Here is a 19,431-nt window from a genome sequence, read left to right as displayed (position 1 = left end):
GAATTTGACACTTAAAAGAAGACAAAATGGTCTATAAAATACAAATGAAGAAGTTGTACCAGAGTTTGAAAGGTTACCATGGAAAAGTACTGTGTAAATGTGATAAAAAATTTCTGCTTCTACAAAGAGCAAGAGACACAGCTAATGAAATAATTATTGACAATTAGCAAGTCAGTAAAGGGAAAATGTATTGCAGAAAACACTGCTGTTTATAATTATCCATTGCAATCATTAACAACCTCTTTAAAAGGTTTTCTTTTGTAAATCCCTCAAGAGAGCAACACTAAATAGTTAAGTATTAGTAGCCCAATTATCTTCTTCCTTCTGTAGCATAGCTATGTAAAAATAAAGTAATAACATTGGTATCTGCCTGCTACTTTATTTTTTCAGTGAAAGTGAAGTTTTCTTCAATTTAAAAGACTTCTCCATTTAACTTTATATATGCAATTGAATGATATGTTGCTCTTTGCATATATACTCAAATAATACCTTGCTCTTGAAGTGTCTTGACTTTGTATGCCAATCAGCAACCTCCAAAAGTGCTGTGCTTGGTTCTGTATGACAAATAAACCTGCCTGTTGATATAGACCTCTCTGGCAATGTGTTTATTACTTTGTATTGTTTGTCTCGTTTCTGGAGGTTATTTCAATGTCCATATCAGTGTGACAAGCTGAGCATTCATGGTAGCCTTGAGTGTAGGAAGGGAAACCCTGTGGCTGTGGTAGCTCTGGGCACTGCTTTAATGTCACTACACCACCTCATGCTGCTCCATGCATCCAAACAGCCTGCTCAGAGCTGGCCTCAGACGGTCTGTGGAGCTCTGCAGCTTTTCACATCCTCACTCTTATTCTTAGACATGGTGTCCTTCATTATGGTGGGATCTTTTTCATTGACCTATGTAGTAATGAAGTGATTCATGCCATGTTTATGTTAATATATTTTATTCATGCTATGTTAATGTTGATATATTTTAATACTGGATTTAGTGGATTATATTTTTCCTTAGGTTTTTGTGTGACCAAAAATGAATGTAATTTCTTTGAAACAGAATTGCAGCACCCACCTAGGGCTCTCAGCTGTGAGGCTGACTCGATTAGAGGATGTTTCTGCAAGTCTCTGTCAAAATTAGAGCTGCCTTCATTGCTGAAAGGAGGTTGCTCACTGGTTCCCATAAGCAGAGATCTCAGCCTTCCACTTCATTCAGTGCTTTAGCAGCTCACAGCAGATCCGTGAATCTCAGTAGTGAAGCCATGGCAGGGAGATATAACGTTGCCAGCAGGGCTGTTGCTTCAGCCTCTGGAGCGTGAGGCCATTCCAACCTACTACAAACCTCTACCCTTAAGTCTCAAATGGTCTGTAAATGACTGTCTATTTTATTTTTTGTTGTGCTGCTTACATTTACTAATTATCAAAACCATACACACTGTTTTGCTATGGTGACAATATGAATATTTTTGTTGGCTTGAAAGCTAGTTTAAGCTCACAAGCAAGCAGGAGCCATGTCAGGGCCTTGCTAGTGGTTCTTTATCAGTTGAATGAAAGACCATCAGGAAGCAGACCCTCACCTTGAGGCCAGAATATGTTAGTTACCCTCTATACTGGATAGGGCTTGCAGATTTATCTTGAAAAGATAATAGACCATTGGCTGACACGGTCTAAATTGAAATTTGAAAGCAAACTGAAAATTAATCAGTGTGTACAGTCAGAAGGCTGCACTTCAGACTCATTGCCTGCCCTACAGTTATTTGCACACAGCCCTCTGCACGCAAGGCAGTTGCTTCCTCAACATTCAGCCTGAAAGCTGTCAGCAACTTTTTATAGCTTGTTGATACAGACATCTTTGAAAATTAGCATGGTAGTCTGACAACCTCCAAGTGTCCCAAAAAGCTTCAAGTGGACAGCACTTCGTTACCAGTCATATGGTTTTAAGGAAGGAGCTGGGTATTCTGGTGCACTACAGGTTGGCCAGCAGTGTGCCCTTGTGGCCAAGAAGGCCAGTGGTATCCAGCAATGAATAAAAATGAGCATGGCAGGCAGATCAGGGGAGGTGATCCACCCCCTCTACTCTCCCTGGTGAGGCCATACTTATAATAATGTGTCCAGATCTGGGCTCCCCAGTTCAAAAAAGTTCTCCTAGAAGGAGCCCAGCAGAGGGCCACAAAGATGATCAAAGGCCTGGAGCAGCTCCCATATGAGGAAAGACTGAGTAACCTGGGTCTGTTCAGCCTGGGGAAAAGACAACATGAGAGGGGATCTGATTAATGTTTATAAATATCTAAAGGCACATGGATGAGGCCAGGCTCTTCTCAGTGGTGTGTAGTTATAGGAAAAGGAGTAGCAGCTAGACAATTATTTTTAATTAGATAGGGATTGATCTGAATTAAGCAAGATTTTTGTTTGAGAATTTTATAGGGATGTAGTTTTTCAAAATTACATACATGAAAAACTGTGATTTTAAGAGCTGCAATGATTTAAAATATAAATGAACGAGAAAGCAAATTTCTTAACATGTGGTGCCAAGCTGTCTAGCAGCCATGGTATGTTCTATAAAGCCAAAGGCATATTCTTAGCCTGACTCTGTTACGCATATTGTCACAACAGTTTATGATACTGTTTTCTTTGTTTGTAGATGAAGTCTTGTCTGAAAACTTCCTGGACTACAAGAACCGTGGAGTCAATGGCTCTCATCGTGGTCAGATTGTCTGGAAGATTGATGCCAGTTCTTACTTTGTGGAGCGTAAGTATTTTTTCAATTTTACTATAGCAAATTCAGCCTTTGCAGAAAGATAATTGAATTCCTTGTCGAGTTGTTCTTGTGATAGTGTTATGCCCAATATATCCTGTAGAAAAGGCCAAAAACGTTACCATAACTTTGACCACATTAAGAGGAACTGAAATGCCCTATGAATTAGAAAAACATAGCTTCTACAAGAAAATAAATTTTGTGGATATTGACTTGCTTACATATTTTATGTTTTTTAATACAGCTATTGAAAAGTATTTAATCAGTTCGCTATTATTTGGACATTGCCATTAGCAGTGAGTGGCATTTACTTTAATGTAGCGTTAAGAAAAAGAACTCTGGGACATAATCTCACTTCTGGAAGATTCACACTGTCTTTGACTTGGAAAACCTCATGGTGGGTCCACCATATTTGAATAGATGCAGAAACCAAAAAAGGGTTCAGTCTGGTTGTTGTCTAGCTTGCTGTAACTGCATATTGTTACACTTTTATGAAAGTAATGCAATAGCAAATTAATTGTTCCTCATTGTATTTGTGTATTACTCAGGGTATCTGATGCAATGCAGTGTAACACTTCTCCACCCTTCACTTAATAGAGAAAAATACATAGACACTGAACTCTCTTGTACAAAGAGCTATGTACTCTCTTCAGAAAATTAATACATTTCCAGACTTTGTCATCCCACATCCCTGATCAAAGCAAGCCTAATCATTGGAGTCCTTTTAAAGAGTTACTGTGCACTAGTATGAATGGAATTTATGGTCTCTAATTTCCTCCCAAAAAAAGGTATGCTTTTCTTTGGTGAGCAGAAATAGGGTATGCAAAAGATTAAACAGATTCAGCAGTTCACTTTTTCAGATGTATTGAATGTTTTCAATGATCCACCTTAGTCTGCTGAGCAAAATTCAGAGTTGTGTATAAGCATATATAAGTTGTGTGGTAGTCAGATGTATCTGTTTAAGATTGTCTGTGCTTGAGGACAATCAAGGGAATCTTTGATAAAACCTAAAATCTGAAAGAGAAAGGACATGAATTATATTTGATCAGATTCATCTCTGACTTTGACCTCAAGCATCAAGAAGGATGCAACACACACACATTTTACAGAAATTCAATTTTAGAAACATCTTCTCTGTTCTCAATATGAAACTATTGAGAATAATCCATAATTCACACTTTTAAGTTAAATTGAGAATATTCTTAAAGATTGAAGGGAGCTACTGAAAGTTTATCTATGGGTACAAGGCGTGTTATGATTGTTTATATCTTGTATTTTAAAAAGTAATTTGCTGGGGAAATTGTTTAGTACTGATTTAGTACACTGATTTTATTTACCTTAGTTTTAGAGCAGAAATACTTCATAGGATCTAACCTTTAAAATAAGATTAATTTGCAACTGCTCCTTTGATCTTCAGTTATCAATCTGTGAAACTGATCATGCTTACATTTAACTGTGAAAGAAGTACTGGGAGAAGATGTAATATTGTAGAACAGGGTTCTGAAGAACTCAGGGTTCTGAGGCCTTAATGTCTCAGTTTATTGATAAAAGCAGAGGAGAAAAGAGTTAATGTGAGAAATCCTTAAGAGAAAGTCTCTTCAGGTGGGCCACATTTCATTAAGGGCTGAAGCACACATTTAATTATGGCAGCATAATTAGTTGTCTCTGTTAACTGAGACATAGTAACTGCCGTTAATTGATTTTGTGTATATTCTTTAATTGCCCTAATATGAGAATACACAATTTAGCATAGCCATCCCTCACTGAGGCTTAAAACTAAGTCATACTACACTGTATTTGAGCTGCTCATGCTTGATGAACTGTTGCTGCTTGTTAATTTGTTATGCTGCCAACATTAGACTATGAATCTCAGCCCTGAGATCGTGTCACATCAAGGACAAATTACTGCCCTGTGCATATTTAAAGTAGAAGACACTGAAGTAGGAGGTAGTAAACAATAGCACACGTGCATAATCAAAGAATACTAAGATGTTATAATCATGAAATAAACAAGAGAGTTAGGCAAAATAGATTATAATTACACAAAGAGAATAGATAGGACACTTACCCATATCCTGGGCTCACTTACAAAACTCCAGCAGAGTGGATCTCCAGAAGAGAACCTTCCCCACTGGTAGTCAGCTCTTAAATGGGTCTAGGAGAGGTGCAGCCAGGCTCCACCCCTTCTGGTCACACAGGTGAATTGCTTTCACCTGTGCTCCCAGAGCTGACTCATTGCTTGCCTCAGGTGATCAATCAGAGGCTCAGGCCGTGATCCAGCAGTTCCCATACGACATGTAAATACACTTAGCGCTGCTTTACCATTGAAGTAAGAAGTAAACACAGTGAAAAAAGTTGATGCATATGAAACATATTTATATAAAAGCATGTTTGAGAGTTCCTGGTCATTGCTGAGAATTATGTAGGAAATTACACAACTTCATAGTTAATTAAATATTACGTTAAAAACTGCAGTGGCTGATGGTTTTCTGTATGTTCTATCCAGAGACAACTGTGTAGGCCACCTTCTTTCAGACTTTTCTTTTTCTTTTGCATCGTTTGTGTTTGCACAGCACAGGAATGCTGTGACATTTTCAGGAATCAGAAAGATACTGATCATCAAAATCAATCTCATCTAAGAAACCTGCCTCCTTTTTCAGAAACACGCTGGGGACAGGGCATATGTTCAGTAGTAAAGTAGTGTAAAATTGCCATGTTGGTCAAAAGTTAACCTGACATGGTATCCTGTCTCCAAAAATAGCCAGTGATGGAGATTTGGAAAAGCATATAAAGATGAGTAAGTGTTAATGACTCCCCAGCTGGAGTATTGGTAGTTTCTGTTAATATGTTGCTGAAGCACTTTCTGACTTATGCAGTTTTTTTTATTTACTAGAGGTCTAGGGATATAATAGGTAGCTAAGGCCCAGCAATTCATTTCAAGGTGTCCACATTGTTTTTCAATGCATAACGTTATGTTTCCTTTAACTCGATATTGATCAGAATCTTGCTTCGTATTCATTCTCCATAGAACAGAGTAGCTTTCACTTGCAAAGGTAACCCTTCATTTCTGTGTTTACTTTTGCCAATAAATATCTGTACTTTGCTATCTGTTGTGAGTCAACACTGGCAGTTTATCAGCTACACAGTGCTTTAGAAAAGGTTATGGTATACAGTGCAGTGTTTGGCCCATTGTAGCTGGAAAGTGCCATGATAAAGGGGAAATCAAACATGGCCAAATGAAGAATGAATTCTAAGAAGTTTAAATTCTAAGTTCCCAAAACTTTAAGACAGACCAGCTTGGTAGCTGTTACTGGAATGTATAAAGATTTCACATTTTTTAAAATGTCACTGTCCTATTGAGGGATTTTAGGAGTTGTTCTGTCCGCCCTCTGAAGTCAAAGTTTTCCTTTTGCCAGCAGCCAGTCTTTAGACAGCCCAATGGGTGCCTTTCAACAACATTTGAGAAAATTACCGTTATGCTGTTTCCAGCCCCTTGAAGTAAAGAGCTTAATGGACGTTCACAACAGAAATCTTCCTACTATCAGATGTAGTTATAATGACAGGCAAAAACCATTGACCTGGAGGAGTCACAATGGGAGAGGAGACTAGCAGTACTGTGAGAGACACGTAGAAGCACATCAGGAGTGAAGGACACAGAGAAACATGTGAGAGTTTGAAACTGTTTTTTTGTAAACTGCACTGCTTGTGCCTTTATAAAACTGAAATTCTGCAATTTTGGATGTTTAGCTCTTTAAGCTCTTGGTGGGTTGTGTCAGCTGTTATACTAATGGTTACTTTTTCAGGTATATTTACAATCTCGGTTAAGCAAATACTTTTTGTGTGGTGGGTCTGTGACAGTGCCTAATAGATTTCTCATTTTGGTACACATCTCTGTGTTCTGGGGGTACTTGGTTAATAGATATTTTTTTCAAGTTTACTGATAGCCTGGTTTTAAGACCACCTAGGGAACTCTTACTTTTCAAAACAAAAGTAATTTCTTGGTGCATACCTATGTATCATTTTCAGTACTTTAAAAAAATTGTGTTTGTTTGTAGTGGTCTGGTTTTTTACTTTGGGAAGTGCTTAATATCTTTCCCAGAGAGGATATGCCTTTCCAGTTTGCGTATCACAAACTCACAATGTAGTGTTGTGAGACAGATATGTAACTGGTGCAAGCCAGAGAACTGCTTCCAAATTACACCATGAACACGGGCAGAGCAGAACTCATCTCTTACTAATACTCAGCAAACAAAAAACCTTAACAACTGCAGAGGCAACAACATGCTATGTCCAGTTTTGCATTTCTGCAGTAGCTTAGCAATTCGGGCTTTATGACAGCAACCATCCATGATAAACATGAATTGTTTGGGGTTTGGAGAGAATAAAGGAGAGGAAGGAATAGCTACATGCCACCAGGGATGTGTACTTTGTGTCAAGACTTGGAGGACACTGCAGTGAAAGAATGAGCTTGTTATGGGTTTACTGGGGAAGTAAACATGCTGTACTTTGTTGGAATTTGTGGCACAACTTTTTTGCCTTTACAACAATACAATGAGAGAAACCATTTCACTAAGGGGCAGTGCAGCCTTTTCCCGTAAGCACGGTGTCAAACTGTTGTATCTTTAAAATATAATAGAAGTTTTGACACAATTCAGAATTGCATCAAAGATAGTCAGATACCTGGAACCTCTGTTAACCCATGAGACTTTTCAGCCTATCATTTCATCAACCAAGAAAACAGTTTCCAAATGTGGAAACTTAAGCAGCACTTGATTTATTACATTTATTACTGTTGTTGCTGCATTTTTATCAAAAACAGATGATAGGCCTTTCAAAGACAAGTTATAGTTATTTATTCCTATTGGACTTGAGAATTAAAAGGGATTTCATGGTAAAAAGGGCATTCAACTAAACAAGTTAGAGTTCTGAGAGATTCTGGTATACCTACAGATAAAAGGTAGTCGAGGGAAAAATGACTGGATTATGGTCAATATATGCTGTGTATGTGTGCATTTATGGAATATGAACATAAAGAGGAGACAAAACTGGTATGTAATCAGCCCTTTTATCTGAGGCTCCTTCTAGAAAATCTATATTAGGCAGCTAATTTAAAGGCCACTTTCAAAGTACAAATAACTGAAGGATGTAGCAGCCTCAGAGGTTTCCAAATAAATGATATGCAGTCGTATCAACAGACGCTATAATGAAGCTGAAGTCTTTTTAAAATTTTTGTATTTCAAGGCACTGGTGAAAGTGCACATAAGTAAATTAGACTTTAAGCTTAAGGAGATCACAGATGATACAACTGAAGCAACACAAAAGTATCATCTTCAATGGTGATAATAAAACGAAATTGCAGATTAGTTAAAGGTGTCAGAGAAAAAAAAAAGATATGAAGCAAAAAAAGAGATTTGTATCCAAAAGGGCGTATTTACTGTTTCCATGTCTCCTTGCACATGTACTAGTCTTTTCAATATTTTGTGGTTATTTTCCACCCTATATATACACATCACACTTTATATTCCTCTTTCATATTTTCTCAGTCTGATAGCCCTGTAGTGATTTAATACTGTCCTTTGAGGCTTGGCTCTGCATGAGAACTGTCTGATCCTGGCTGAAGGCATTTCCCAGTTCAGAGTTGTTGTGATTCCTCAAGAACCCTTTGTTTTGTGTCCTTTGATGAGCCCTTTAATCTTTGTCATCTTGTCATCTGAGCCATTTAATCTTTGTCATTTTCTGTTGTTTTTTTTTATCTTACAAAGTCTTTCTGTGCCAGGATTGTAGCCAGCAGCCTATCGTGAATGGAAACATAGCTCAGTCACCCCAGCATAGGAGGACAGGAGACAGCTATATTTTAGCTTTCTGCTTGATGCAACTGTGGTAGCTTAACTGTGAGACTTTTCAAATCAGGTTTTCCTCCATCTTTCTCTCAATTTCTACAGAGTTTTTTGACACTTGGACATACTTTGTTTGTACTGTGGAGATGGGGGCTGTTTGTTTATTTGTGGAAGGGGAAGTAGATGCTTGCGTTGCAGCATGAGTGCTTGGTGACACCAGATTGGGACAGCCTGGCTGGTCCCACACTGCCTGCTCTCTGCTTTCCATTGCAGCTTACATGCATAAAGCTGAGACTGAAGTGACTGTTTGGTTATTCCAGCAGAAGGAATTTCAGAAAGTTCTGCCAGGGTGAATTGGAAAGCTTTAAATGAGAATTCTCAATCCTAGGTATTCTGAAGTCAGAGCAAGCCTTTCTTCACAGAGCTGTAGTTCCCAACAACTGAGACCATAGCTGATTTTGTCAGCCACTTAACGTCAAACAAGTTTGGCCATTCTAACAGTGCATCCAAAACTGAACCTCTTATATTTCTTGACGCAATGGTGAAGGATGGCAGTGACATTTAATCACACTTCTAGTGCTAATTACATTGGAGCATTTGGGGCTTGGTTTGGATCAACAGATCTATTCTTTTTTGTTAACTTTCAGGTGGGTTTTTTGGTGGTGGTGTTTTGTTTTTTAAATGCAGTAATGTCTAATGTCTCCTGTGAAGAGCTTCATTTCTTTCTATATGCTAAGATAGTTCCTCTCCTACAGAGCTTAGGCCAGGGTTTTGAAGGCATTACGTTCAGTACAAATGTTTGAGGGCTAGGTTTCAAAGCTGAGATAGGGCAGATGGATTTAAAGCTGAGGGGTGGAAGAAGAGGCACAGAGTGAAGAAGTGACCTGCCAGTGCAAGAGTTACAACTGCAGATGAGACTTCAGTTTCCATACTCCCTGCATAGTGTCTCATCTGCTATTTGAGGCCATCTCTACTCTGTTTGCAGTCTGCACTACTGGGAATTACTTAAAAGTTGTGCTCCGAAAATAAATGTGCCTGACTACCTAGTGCATTTTTTTCCTTTTGTTCTTTAGAGATCATAACTTCTGAAACCTCTTCTGCTGTAAAGAGAGGAGAGGATGTCTGTAAGGCTCTTAGAGCTTTTTGTAATAAGCCTGACAAAGTGGTACTGAAAGAGCTAGAGTTTTTCCATTCTTTTCTGTTCTTCTTTTTTAAAGCCAGCTGTGAATACATTGGATCTACTTGTTTACCTTCTCAGATGTTGTGAGGGACAGCACTAATTTCCCTTGCAGTCTGACAGCCCAACTCTTGCATAGCTGATCCCTGCCTACAACTAAGACTCAGTTTTATCAAACTGCTTTCCACCTTGTTATTTTCCTGCAGCTTGTCCTATCTCATATATGTATGCAGAAGGGTGCTGATGTCCTGGTGCTGCCAGGTGACCCCACAGCTCCACCACCAGCTCTACCTGGTGTTGAACACCTTGATCTCAGTGAACTGGGTAAAACAGAGCATGATGTGAACAGCTGCCAATATTCTTGCTTCATAGGAGCCTGTTGAACAGAGAGTGCAGCAAGGAGGCCTGACCCCCAGTTGTAAGCTAGTGCAAGGTATTACCTGAAGCACCCTGTGTATTACCTGAAGCACCCTGCTGGGAGATGCAATAGCTGTGATTTCAGAACTTGGGTAAAAGATAGCTGATAATAAGAGGGAAAAGTTCTCCTTTGCTTATAGTGTTGTTTCTTTCATCTCCATAGTTCACTCTTTCCAAGTGGGTGTTTGTCTTGCTCTGAGCTTGTTGTTAGCACCCATCATGGGAAACAGACAGGGACAGGGGCAGGCAGCATTCTGCCACTGCCAGGAAATTGAAAAGAGATTGTGTGCTCCTTGCAACAGTTCTCACTCAAATGGTATCAGGAGCTGGGAATGCCTGAGCTTTCCATACCCGTGTTAAAATCTGTGGGCAGCTGTAAGTTCTGATTTGCTCTGCTTCGTTCTCTCTTCTCTTGTCTCCCTGAAGATATCAGGTAGGTACTGGGCATAATGCCACAGGGAATAGCACACTCTCATCATATATCAGCAGTATCCTCAGACACACTGTACTTGCTTTTGCTTCAGAACTCATGCACATAATGTGTTTTTTTTTTTTTTTCCTTTAACTTCTGTGTCATGCAGGAGTGTACTTGAAGAAATGAAGAGGGAGTCTTGAAATGCAGCAATGTGGCTAGCAACTGTATCATTCTCATCTAGAAATTGAGCAGTGCCTGAACAGATACTGCTTTGATTCTTTGAACTTTGGTGTTTGTATTCCACAGAATGGGTGCAGAAGTCATCTCAGTTTATTTTAATGAATCTGTATAGCTTAGGTAATGTTTTGAGATTGATAATCGTTCTACTACTTCTAGGAAGAGATTACAGTGTTATCTCTGATTCACAAATTAGTCTTTGCCAATGTGAAATACTACTGGCGATTCTCTGCTATATGGTACCATCTAGGAATTTGGTGAAATTGCCATGGAAGATCAATTCCCTCTTTTTTTTACAGAGCCCTGTGCTCTTCCCTTGAATACCTCCATTGGACATGTTTCTGAAGGTGCTACAAGCCAATAAATACCCACTGAAATCAATAAGAAGTACTGGCACATGGAATCTGCGTTCCATCAAGCTCAGCACCTTTCACATGCAACCATATACAGAGATGGTGCAGATTTGACCCAAGTGGGGTTTTTTTTTTTTTGTAGAAAAACAATGAGGTTCATGTAGAAGATGAATACAGTGTAAATGGGAAGCAGCTGTGATTGGAGGGGTTATCAGTACATGAATCAAAAGGTTATATTTGCTCCAAAACAGTGCTGAGCTAGCAAGCCTCGTTTCAGTAATTTTCTTACTGATTACGAACAAACAGAAAACAATGTATTCGTGTTTTTAAAATTTAGGATATAGGTTCAGTTCATGGATGCAAAATCTTTCAGGAGTTTGCCTTGTTGGTGTAAGATCTCAGTACCACTGAACTTGAACATTTAAGATTATGGATACAGGAACTCAGAGATGGGGGGTCTCATGTAGTAGGGCTTGCTTCAAGGGCTTTCCTGAGAGAGCAAAATCAGTGGACTTTCTAATGACCAAGAAAATAACTAGTTTAAAAATCCCGTAGAATAGATCAATGTCAATAATTTATCATTTATAAATTTGGTGGATTTTATGGATTTGTTTTTTTTTTTTTTTGTAATCCTGTTAAATTTTACCATCAAAGTAATTAATCACAACAGAACTTGGAATCTGTGTAGCAAAGAAAGCATTTTTCTTAGTTTATGAAAGCAATGAACTTTCTTCCCATCTATTGAAAGGCTCTTCTATATCTTTCTGCAGTGGCAAAACACGTGAAGGGCTCTTTTTAGGTGACCATTGTGGCACAGAAAAATCTCATTATAAAAGGGGATAAATCTCTTCACATAATATCAAAATTTGATTGTAGCCCTGCTGTGTCATTGTCTAGTTTTTGCCAGCTACAGAGTCCCTTGTGTCTTGTAGTGGTTACAGCAACATTTATCCAACTTACACATGGCATTTGTGCAATTTTAGTGGACAGAAAATCATCTTTGACCTTTCATGAGGGTTTTACCTGCTGCGAGAAAGCAGAATTTTATCTATGATGTAGTGCTGTAGTACCTCATCTTCCTTCTGAAAAAGTGCATAAATGATGAAAGGAGCCATTTTGGTATTCATCTTTTTTGCAGACTAGTTAGTGAATCTAGCCTTAACTTATTCCTCATCCAGGATTTCCTGCTGTAGGAATCCCAGATACGAAGAGGATGTTTTCCATCCAGAATGACTTACTCAGAGAGCAGGAGGTCAGCGCAGATGAGTTACTTTCTCTCTCCAGGGTTTGAACACAGCAGGAGTTTGAGCACAGCAGAACCATTTTTTGCAAGGTCTTTAATATTGGTTATAGGATCTTGAGAAACTCAGAACAGTGTTTTGTACTTCTAAGCTATTCTCTGACCTTTACAATTCTTTGGATGTTCACCTTACCCCATTAACAGCAAATATAATTTCCTCCCATTTATCAATGCTGAAAGTATTTATTAAAAACAATTATATCTTGAAATAGATATTTTTGCTGACTTTGTTTCTTAATTAAATCTCCATAAAGATGTTGTTTTTTTTTTTTTTCCGTCCTTCTCCTTTCATTAAATTATCTGTGCTGATTTCATTATGTGTTCTCTCTTCAAAAGTTGCCTGTGGATTTTTTTCAAGTCTCCTTTGTTAAAAGCAGCTGCTGCAGTGAGACCTCTAAGAGTAGAAAGTGGTGTTCATTCCAGACACTTCTCCCTGGTGGTGGGACCTGTGCATCTACCAGGTATTTCTTCACTTCTCAGATGGCAGGAAGCAGAGATGTAGGGAGGTAACATGTTTACTTATGTGGGATGAGCAGTCACAGCTCACTTGCAGCTCTTGTCTCATCCTTGAGAATAAGAGCCACAAGTCTGAAGCCTTCTCACTCAGGGGCCATATTAAGGGAGCTTTATGTGATTAGGTTGCATATACTGATAATCTTGTTTCCTTTTACACATCCCTTTACACTGTAAGGAAGCTATGAATGCAGTCATAGAATAACTTTGGGTGCAGTGGGCCTCTGGAGGTCGTCTGTTCAAGGCAGGTCCAGTTAGAGCAGGTTGCTCAAGAAATCTACTAGTAAAATTTTGAATATCGTCAAGAATAGGGTTTCCTTTTGGGCAACTTTTTGTTTAGTGTAGACTACCCTCACATTGAAACAAGTCTTATTTCATTTTCAAAGATGGCCTTTCTCTGTCTCTAGGTTATGTTTTCTCCCGACCCTTTCCTTTTGGTGGATTATGTTTGCCATCCCTTGGAAAACTCAGAAAAAAAAATTGTGAAAAGTAATTATTATCTCACCTGGTATTTTAAAACAAGTTGCAAATAAAACACATGAAATTAGGAATAGAGTGTTTGTTGTTTTTTTTTTTTGAAAGCCATTTGCATCAAGAGAAACAAAATAGGTTTTGGTTATAAAGCAAATTGCAGCTGAGTTACAGAAAGGAGGTGGAGGTGGGGATAGAAATAAGTGGCTGATGCATATGTATCAGAATTCAAACTGTGGATGTTGCAACTTGCCAGCAGTGTTCCCCCAGACAGAGACTTCTGATTGGCAGCAGTACAAGACGTGGAAAGTGGAAAGCATAAACACGAAGAGACCAAGCACTGTGTATAAATGTATAATCTTTTTGCAGTAGAGGGGCAGCAGAGAGTCTTCCCAGCAGCTCATGGCAAGGACTCTCAATTCTACGCCCAGCAGGCAGAACATTTAGGGAAGTTGCTTTTGTGATGAGAAGAGCTCATACACATCTCTCTCTCCTGCCTCTGGCTTTGAGAATCGGTCTGTGCACAGCAAAGTGTTTTAGCGCTGCAGTTGTCTAGCACAGGCCTCACAAGGCTTCTGATGTGTGACTACAGTTCTGCTTCTCTTTCTCAAATCCCTTGAAATAAGTCTACAGATAGGAACACATCGGGGTGTTTGAGGGGCCTGTAGAAATTTCAGAGTCTTGGTTTGTCTCCCTGCTAACTAGATGTTTGTCCAATCTACTGAACAGCACTTAAGTGCTATTGAAGTCACTTTCTAACCTGGATTACTCCAGAAAGCACTAGGAATTAGCACAAGCTGACACATCTCATGGAGAGATGAGACTGTTTCCTTCCCAAAGCTTGCCTAGGGTTTCTGGATTTACATATCTAAATATGTAATATACTGTACTTCTGGATGCAGGCTTAGTTCAGAGACAACCACAGCAGAGTATCTGTAGTATTTAAGACCTTGCAACCCCTCCATTGTCTGTGCTGCCTCTGCCAGAAGCATCCTCTCATTAACACAGCATTTCTGGTGTGTTAATTAACCATTTGATCCCTGGTCCTTGTTACCAATTTCAGCAATCTGGGCAGCTTAGTTTATGTTTGGATGCTATTTCTGACAGCCTTTGTCTGCTAGCAAGTTAACTAATGGCAAGTAAACGCAGGGTTGCTTCAGGTCATGTTACCCAGAGGTTTGAGAGGTCTGGGGCTCAGATGTGGGACTGCACTTGGTTGAAATATAGAAGGTTTTTTTACTAATCACGTTCTAGTGCAGAGGACATGTTCATATGTAGTCAGGCTGCTGTTTTGTGTCTTTCAGTGGGGTTTGAGCAACTAAATTGAGGCACTTGTCCTTCTAGAGCAGCCCTGTGGACAGCAAGACCTGAACTCCTCCAGAATGTAGAGACTGAAATTCCTCTACTTCAGTCAGGAGATCTAGCTGTTAATTTAAATGGGATAAGGACTTCACAAAGAAGTATCAGAATTTGCTGATCTAAAATTACAAACTCTCTCCTCTAGTTATACATTCATAGAAAAGAATGAAAATTTGATTATTCTCTTTTTCTCTTTGCACTTTTACAAGGAAAAATAACGAAAAAAAATTGCTTCAGAAGGGAAATTTGCTTTGATGGTTTAAAACCAATACATGGGTGTTTTGTGATTGAGCTGTGAAACCCTGAAAACTGGGTTCATAATGACCTCTCAACACAGCTTAACACTGCTACCAGGAACCCCTGCAATTTCTGCTTCTCTACAAAATGTGCTCAACATTTTGTACAGAAGCACTTCCAATAGTTTGGAAAATAGAATCTGATTTTGCTTTGTAAGATCCATTTCTTTTTCTAAATTTCATAAATTTGTTGCATTTGAGATATATTTGAATACTAACTAGTATATCTTTGGCACACATAAATGATTTAGATGACCTGTGTGTATTATGTACTATGGAGTACATAATCTGGTTGGTAGTGCATGCATCAAATTTATTTCAAACTGAAATGCTACATGAAGCTTAGAAATATTTTGGAGAAGGACTGAGTAATATGTGATTGTGAAATGAACAAATTACAGCTTGGATGACTATTTCTTTTGGAAGTAAAATAAGAGGTAGGTATGGCCTCCATCTACTGGAATTAGGGTTGGGAATTTTTCTGTTGGCTTTAATAAAAGATGAATCAGGTTGTTAAGCAGCTATCATGCAAGCAGCCCATAGTTCAGGCACTATAATAAATTAAAAACATTAGGCAGGCTTTGGTTTGTTTGTTTGTTTGTTGTGTTGTTGTTGTTGTTGTAGTTTTGTTTTTTTCCACTGTGGACTATAAATTACTTAGTCCTTGAAAGTCATGGCTTGTCAGTGCTGACAAAGATTGCTGTATGCTGGCAGCTGACTCAAACAAGTATCTACCAACAAAGTGTCTGCAAATAAATCTCGAGGTTGTAACGGTGACTTTATGGTAGGTATATTCTAAAGGCAACAAGAATATGAAAATGAAAAACTATAAAACAGTACAAGAAATGCATTTACCTGTTCTGGATTCTTAGAGCAGCAACCAGCAGCTGGATGTCTGTGGCAGCATCATACAAGGGGACCGTGTACATTTGATTTCTCTGAAGACCAACTTGAAAATGCACAGCTTATGTGCTTTTTTGCTCGGAGACAAATGTGTGCATCCTCAGAGCCTGTTTGAGACTTCAGGTCTGAACTTTACATATGCAAGTTGAGGACCTCTTTTTGAAGCACAGTAGGTTGCGTGTGTCACGTGCACTAACAAGTACGGATCCATTAGCAGGAGGTGATGCCAGTTCACAGCAGCTGAGAGTTCAAGTATTTACTTTTCAAACTGAAATTCCCGGAGGTAATACAGGAAAGAAAAACCTTTATTTTTCTGCTCTCAAGACTGCTAAAAAAGATATATTTAATGATGATGGTTACTAAGAAAAATAACTTCAATAAAACCCGCAGAATTGTGATAATTGGATGGGCGATGGCACAGGCACATTTGAGCACCTCAGCAAAGGGAACTAGTTCCAAAAGGCAGTGTGCAACTTGGGCCGGTGGGGCCAGTGAACCCCCACCAGCACATAGAACTGTTTGGTTTATGAATCTGCAGTGCCTTCTTGTTTCTGCCTGTTAGTACTATAACCACGTTAATTTTGGTTTGGTTCTCCCACAAAGAGGGTCCTTTACCTTCCTATGTGTGCCAGTGTAGGCACCCCCAGACTGCCAGTTAGATCAGCAGCTTTCAATCTTGCTTTCCATTCCTTCCTTTGTGGTTGAGAGCAGGACCAAATGCTATGCTGTCAGTGGGCTTTCTAAGACTGGGAAGGACAGGCTTACAGCCCAGGAGTTTTTAAGGCACAAAACTGTGATTTAAGAGAAAACTGATGTAGGGAACATCTGAACAAACAAATGCTTTGAAGGAAATGTGCAATGTACTTTTCAATTTCAGTGTGACTTGACTGACAGCAGCTTAAGTAATAAGTAGAGCTAAATCCTCTGATGACCTGCTTGATTCAATACCTTCAGGTCAGTACAGAAGCATGCGTGTGGTGCCTTACCTCTGCAGAGACAGATTCACCAGCCTGTTAGAAATTTAACTGCTGCTGTGCTAGATACTTCTGGATGCTAATGAGCTTTGTTAGAGTTTGTACTGAGTGTCCTCTTAAACACCACTCTTGAAGACCACTCTTTTCTCCTGTAACCAAAGAACAGCCCCACTACTATGAAAACTGCTTCATGAAAGGATTTGTCTCACTTTTTATCTCCTTTGGAGTGAGTTGCAGGTTCAAAGAGGTGCAAAGAGAACCCAGGTTTCCTGACATCAGTGCATTTCATCCCACATGCTGAATGCTGTGTGTTTCTGCTAGAAACAGTAAAGCAGTGGCCTGGGTTTTGTAGGATGCCTGGAGTCTCCAGCTTTATGCCAGGCACAGGCAGCAGATGTCCTGTCTTCCAGAGTGCAAGGAAGAGCTGCAGCATTTTCCTTTTTTAATGTTGCATGTAGACATGCAGAGGTTTAGAATCACTTGCTTGGGGCTGGAGGAGGTATGAATGCATGTGTCAACTTTAGATTGAGTGCTGAATTTTCAAATATATAGCTGTCAAAGTTTGGGGGGAAACCAATATACAGTATATACTTAGCTACAAATCAGCAACAGTAGGTGTTATGAATGTGCAGGTGATTCGAAGCAAATTTACTCTAGAATACTCCTCTGTTAATTCTTCTTCTTTTTTTTTTCCGATGCCCTTTGCCTCTGCTTTTGATTTTTTATAAGTTCTCTGCAAGCTTATTTATGAAAAAGTGTTTTTAAAATAGCATAGGTTGTCTGCAGTCTGCACTGTGTAGCTGTCCTACTGTGTGTTGTCATGTAACATCTGTTAGATCTTGCTCGGGCTTTTGAGGATTTGCATTAGGGTTTCCTTTTCACAGTGCAGCAAACTCTGTGGGAGTTGAGTGTGCTGTGTTTTGAGACTTAAGTCTTTAACTATAAAAAAATAAAACAATGTTTCCTGTCTGTCACTTGTGTGACTGCAGCAATTTCAACTTGGATAGGCTTGAGCAAGCTGGGAGTTACTGCTGTCAGAACAGCAGCTCTGAAGGCTTGAAAATACAAGCGCCATCCAGTGAAGCAAACATCTGTGACGTGCACTGAGGCTCCAAGCATGAAGGTACAAAGCCAGAGAGAAAGCAATGGCCACCTGGCAGATGTTTGCAGGTGACTGACATACTGCTGTGTGTATAGCAGTTTTTAATCGATAGGAACTAACAGTGATTTGAAGGCTATTTCTTTCCCCAGTGTACATCTTGATGTATTTGCAAGGGAATAAACCTTTGTAATTCCAAAATCTCACACCCATGCTGCCTACTATTCTTTGTTTAAATGTAGTATTTCCATTGCTTGATGTATCATTATGTTAATTTTTTACCTGCACAAATGTTGTATCTGGTATCAGTAATTTTTTCCCAGTTACATAAATTTATTGCATGTGAAAACATAGTCATACAATGTATTTATCATTTGGCTCACTGATCTTTTTACAATCAGTATATTTTAACTTAATGTAACCTATTTGTAAACCACTTTATTTATTGGTATCAAGTAAGATACTTTGAAATTGATGGATTTTATAAAGCCATGTTTCATTTTGTGATTGCAGCAGTTTTCTTGTCCAGTTATTACACTGGAAATAGATGATGAACAGAAGCTGATATTTTAAAAAGAAAAGAATAGTTGTTATGATAGGAGCCTGCAGATGGGGCTCTAAGGTGAAAAATAATGACAGGTATAATATGACCTTCTTTGCACTTTCTTAAAAGTTTGTGCTTTGTCTTAAAAACTTCCTGGGAAATTAACAATAGGCACCATAGCAGCAACAGCTAAAAAAATGCCCTTGTGAATATGAGTTTCCTGAATGGGTGAACAACCACATGTGGACCATGTCAAGTCAGAAGAAATCCATCTCCGCAGAGTGGCTCAACCAAATGCATCAAGTTGCATGCTTTGTGCTTCTGTAGTCAAAGCTGTAAAGTGAATTGCCAAAGTCAAAGTGCGGCCCTGTAGAAAAGTACTTTATGGGCAAGCTGCAGAAGAGCAGTAGTGTTTGATGAGTCTGTCCTTGTGAAGAGGACAGAGAAAGGAAGAGAGCAGAGAAGTTCAATGCTATGTTCCAGCATTTTGTATAACTGTGAATGCAACTACAAGTAAAAGAAGATGGCACAACTCAACATCATCCCAGTAGGCAGATCTGCCTTGAAGTCATCTCTGGGTCCTGCTCTGCTTTTCTGTCCCTCACAGAGGAGGTGGTGACAAATACACACATCATCATGTAAAGCAGCAGTGATTTTGAAACTTGCAGGGTGTGGCCATAGTCAGATATTATGTGAGCTGCCATTGAAATCATCTCCAAGATAAGGAGACTGATCAGTGTGTGTGAAGCTAGAATGCCTAGAGCTTTTCTCTGTAAGATGTTTTGCAGGGTAT

The 19,431-nt window shown here is 39.1% G+C and overlaps 1 protein-coding gene across 5 annotated transcripts in view; it reads left to right on the top strand.

Annotated features, from left to right (window-relative positions):
- Positions 1–19,431, top strand: part of HECW1 (HECT, C2 and WW domain containing E3 ubiquitin protein ligase 1) — a 239,966-nt gene that overhangs the window by 93,344 nt on the left and 127,191 nt on the right. For all 5 annotated transcript variants that reach the window (XM_090142195.1, XM_031599381.2, XM_090142196.1 and 2 more), the window contains one exon: positions 2,630–2,737. In XM_090142195.1, coding sequence (XP_089998321.1) covers positions 2,630–2,737 — 108 coding nt within the window. The remainder of the gene's footprint in view (positions 1–2,629; positions 2,738–19,431) is intronic.

The sequence above is a fragment of the Phasianus colchicus genome, chromosome 6 (genome assembly GCF_987193195.1).
Source record: "Phasianus colchicus chromosome 6, bPhaCol1.hap1.1, whole genome shotgun sequence".
NCBI lineage: Eukaryota > Metazoa > Chordata > Aves > Galliformes > Phasianidae > Phasianus > Phasianus colchicus.
Note: the sequence above shows the minus strand (reverse complement) of the source record. Positions and strands in the feature narration are given on the sequence as shown.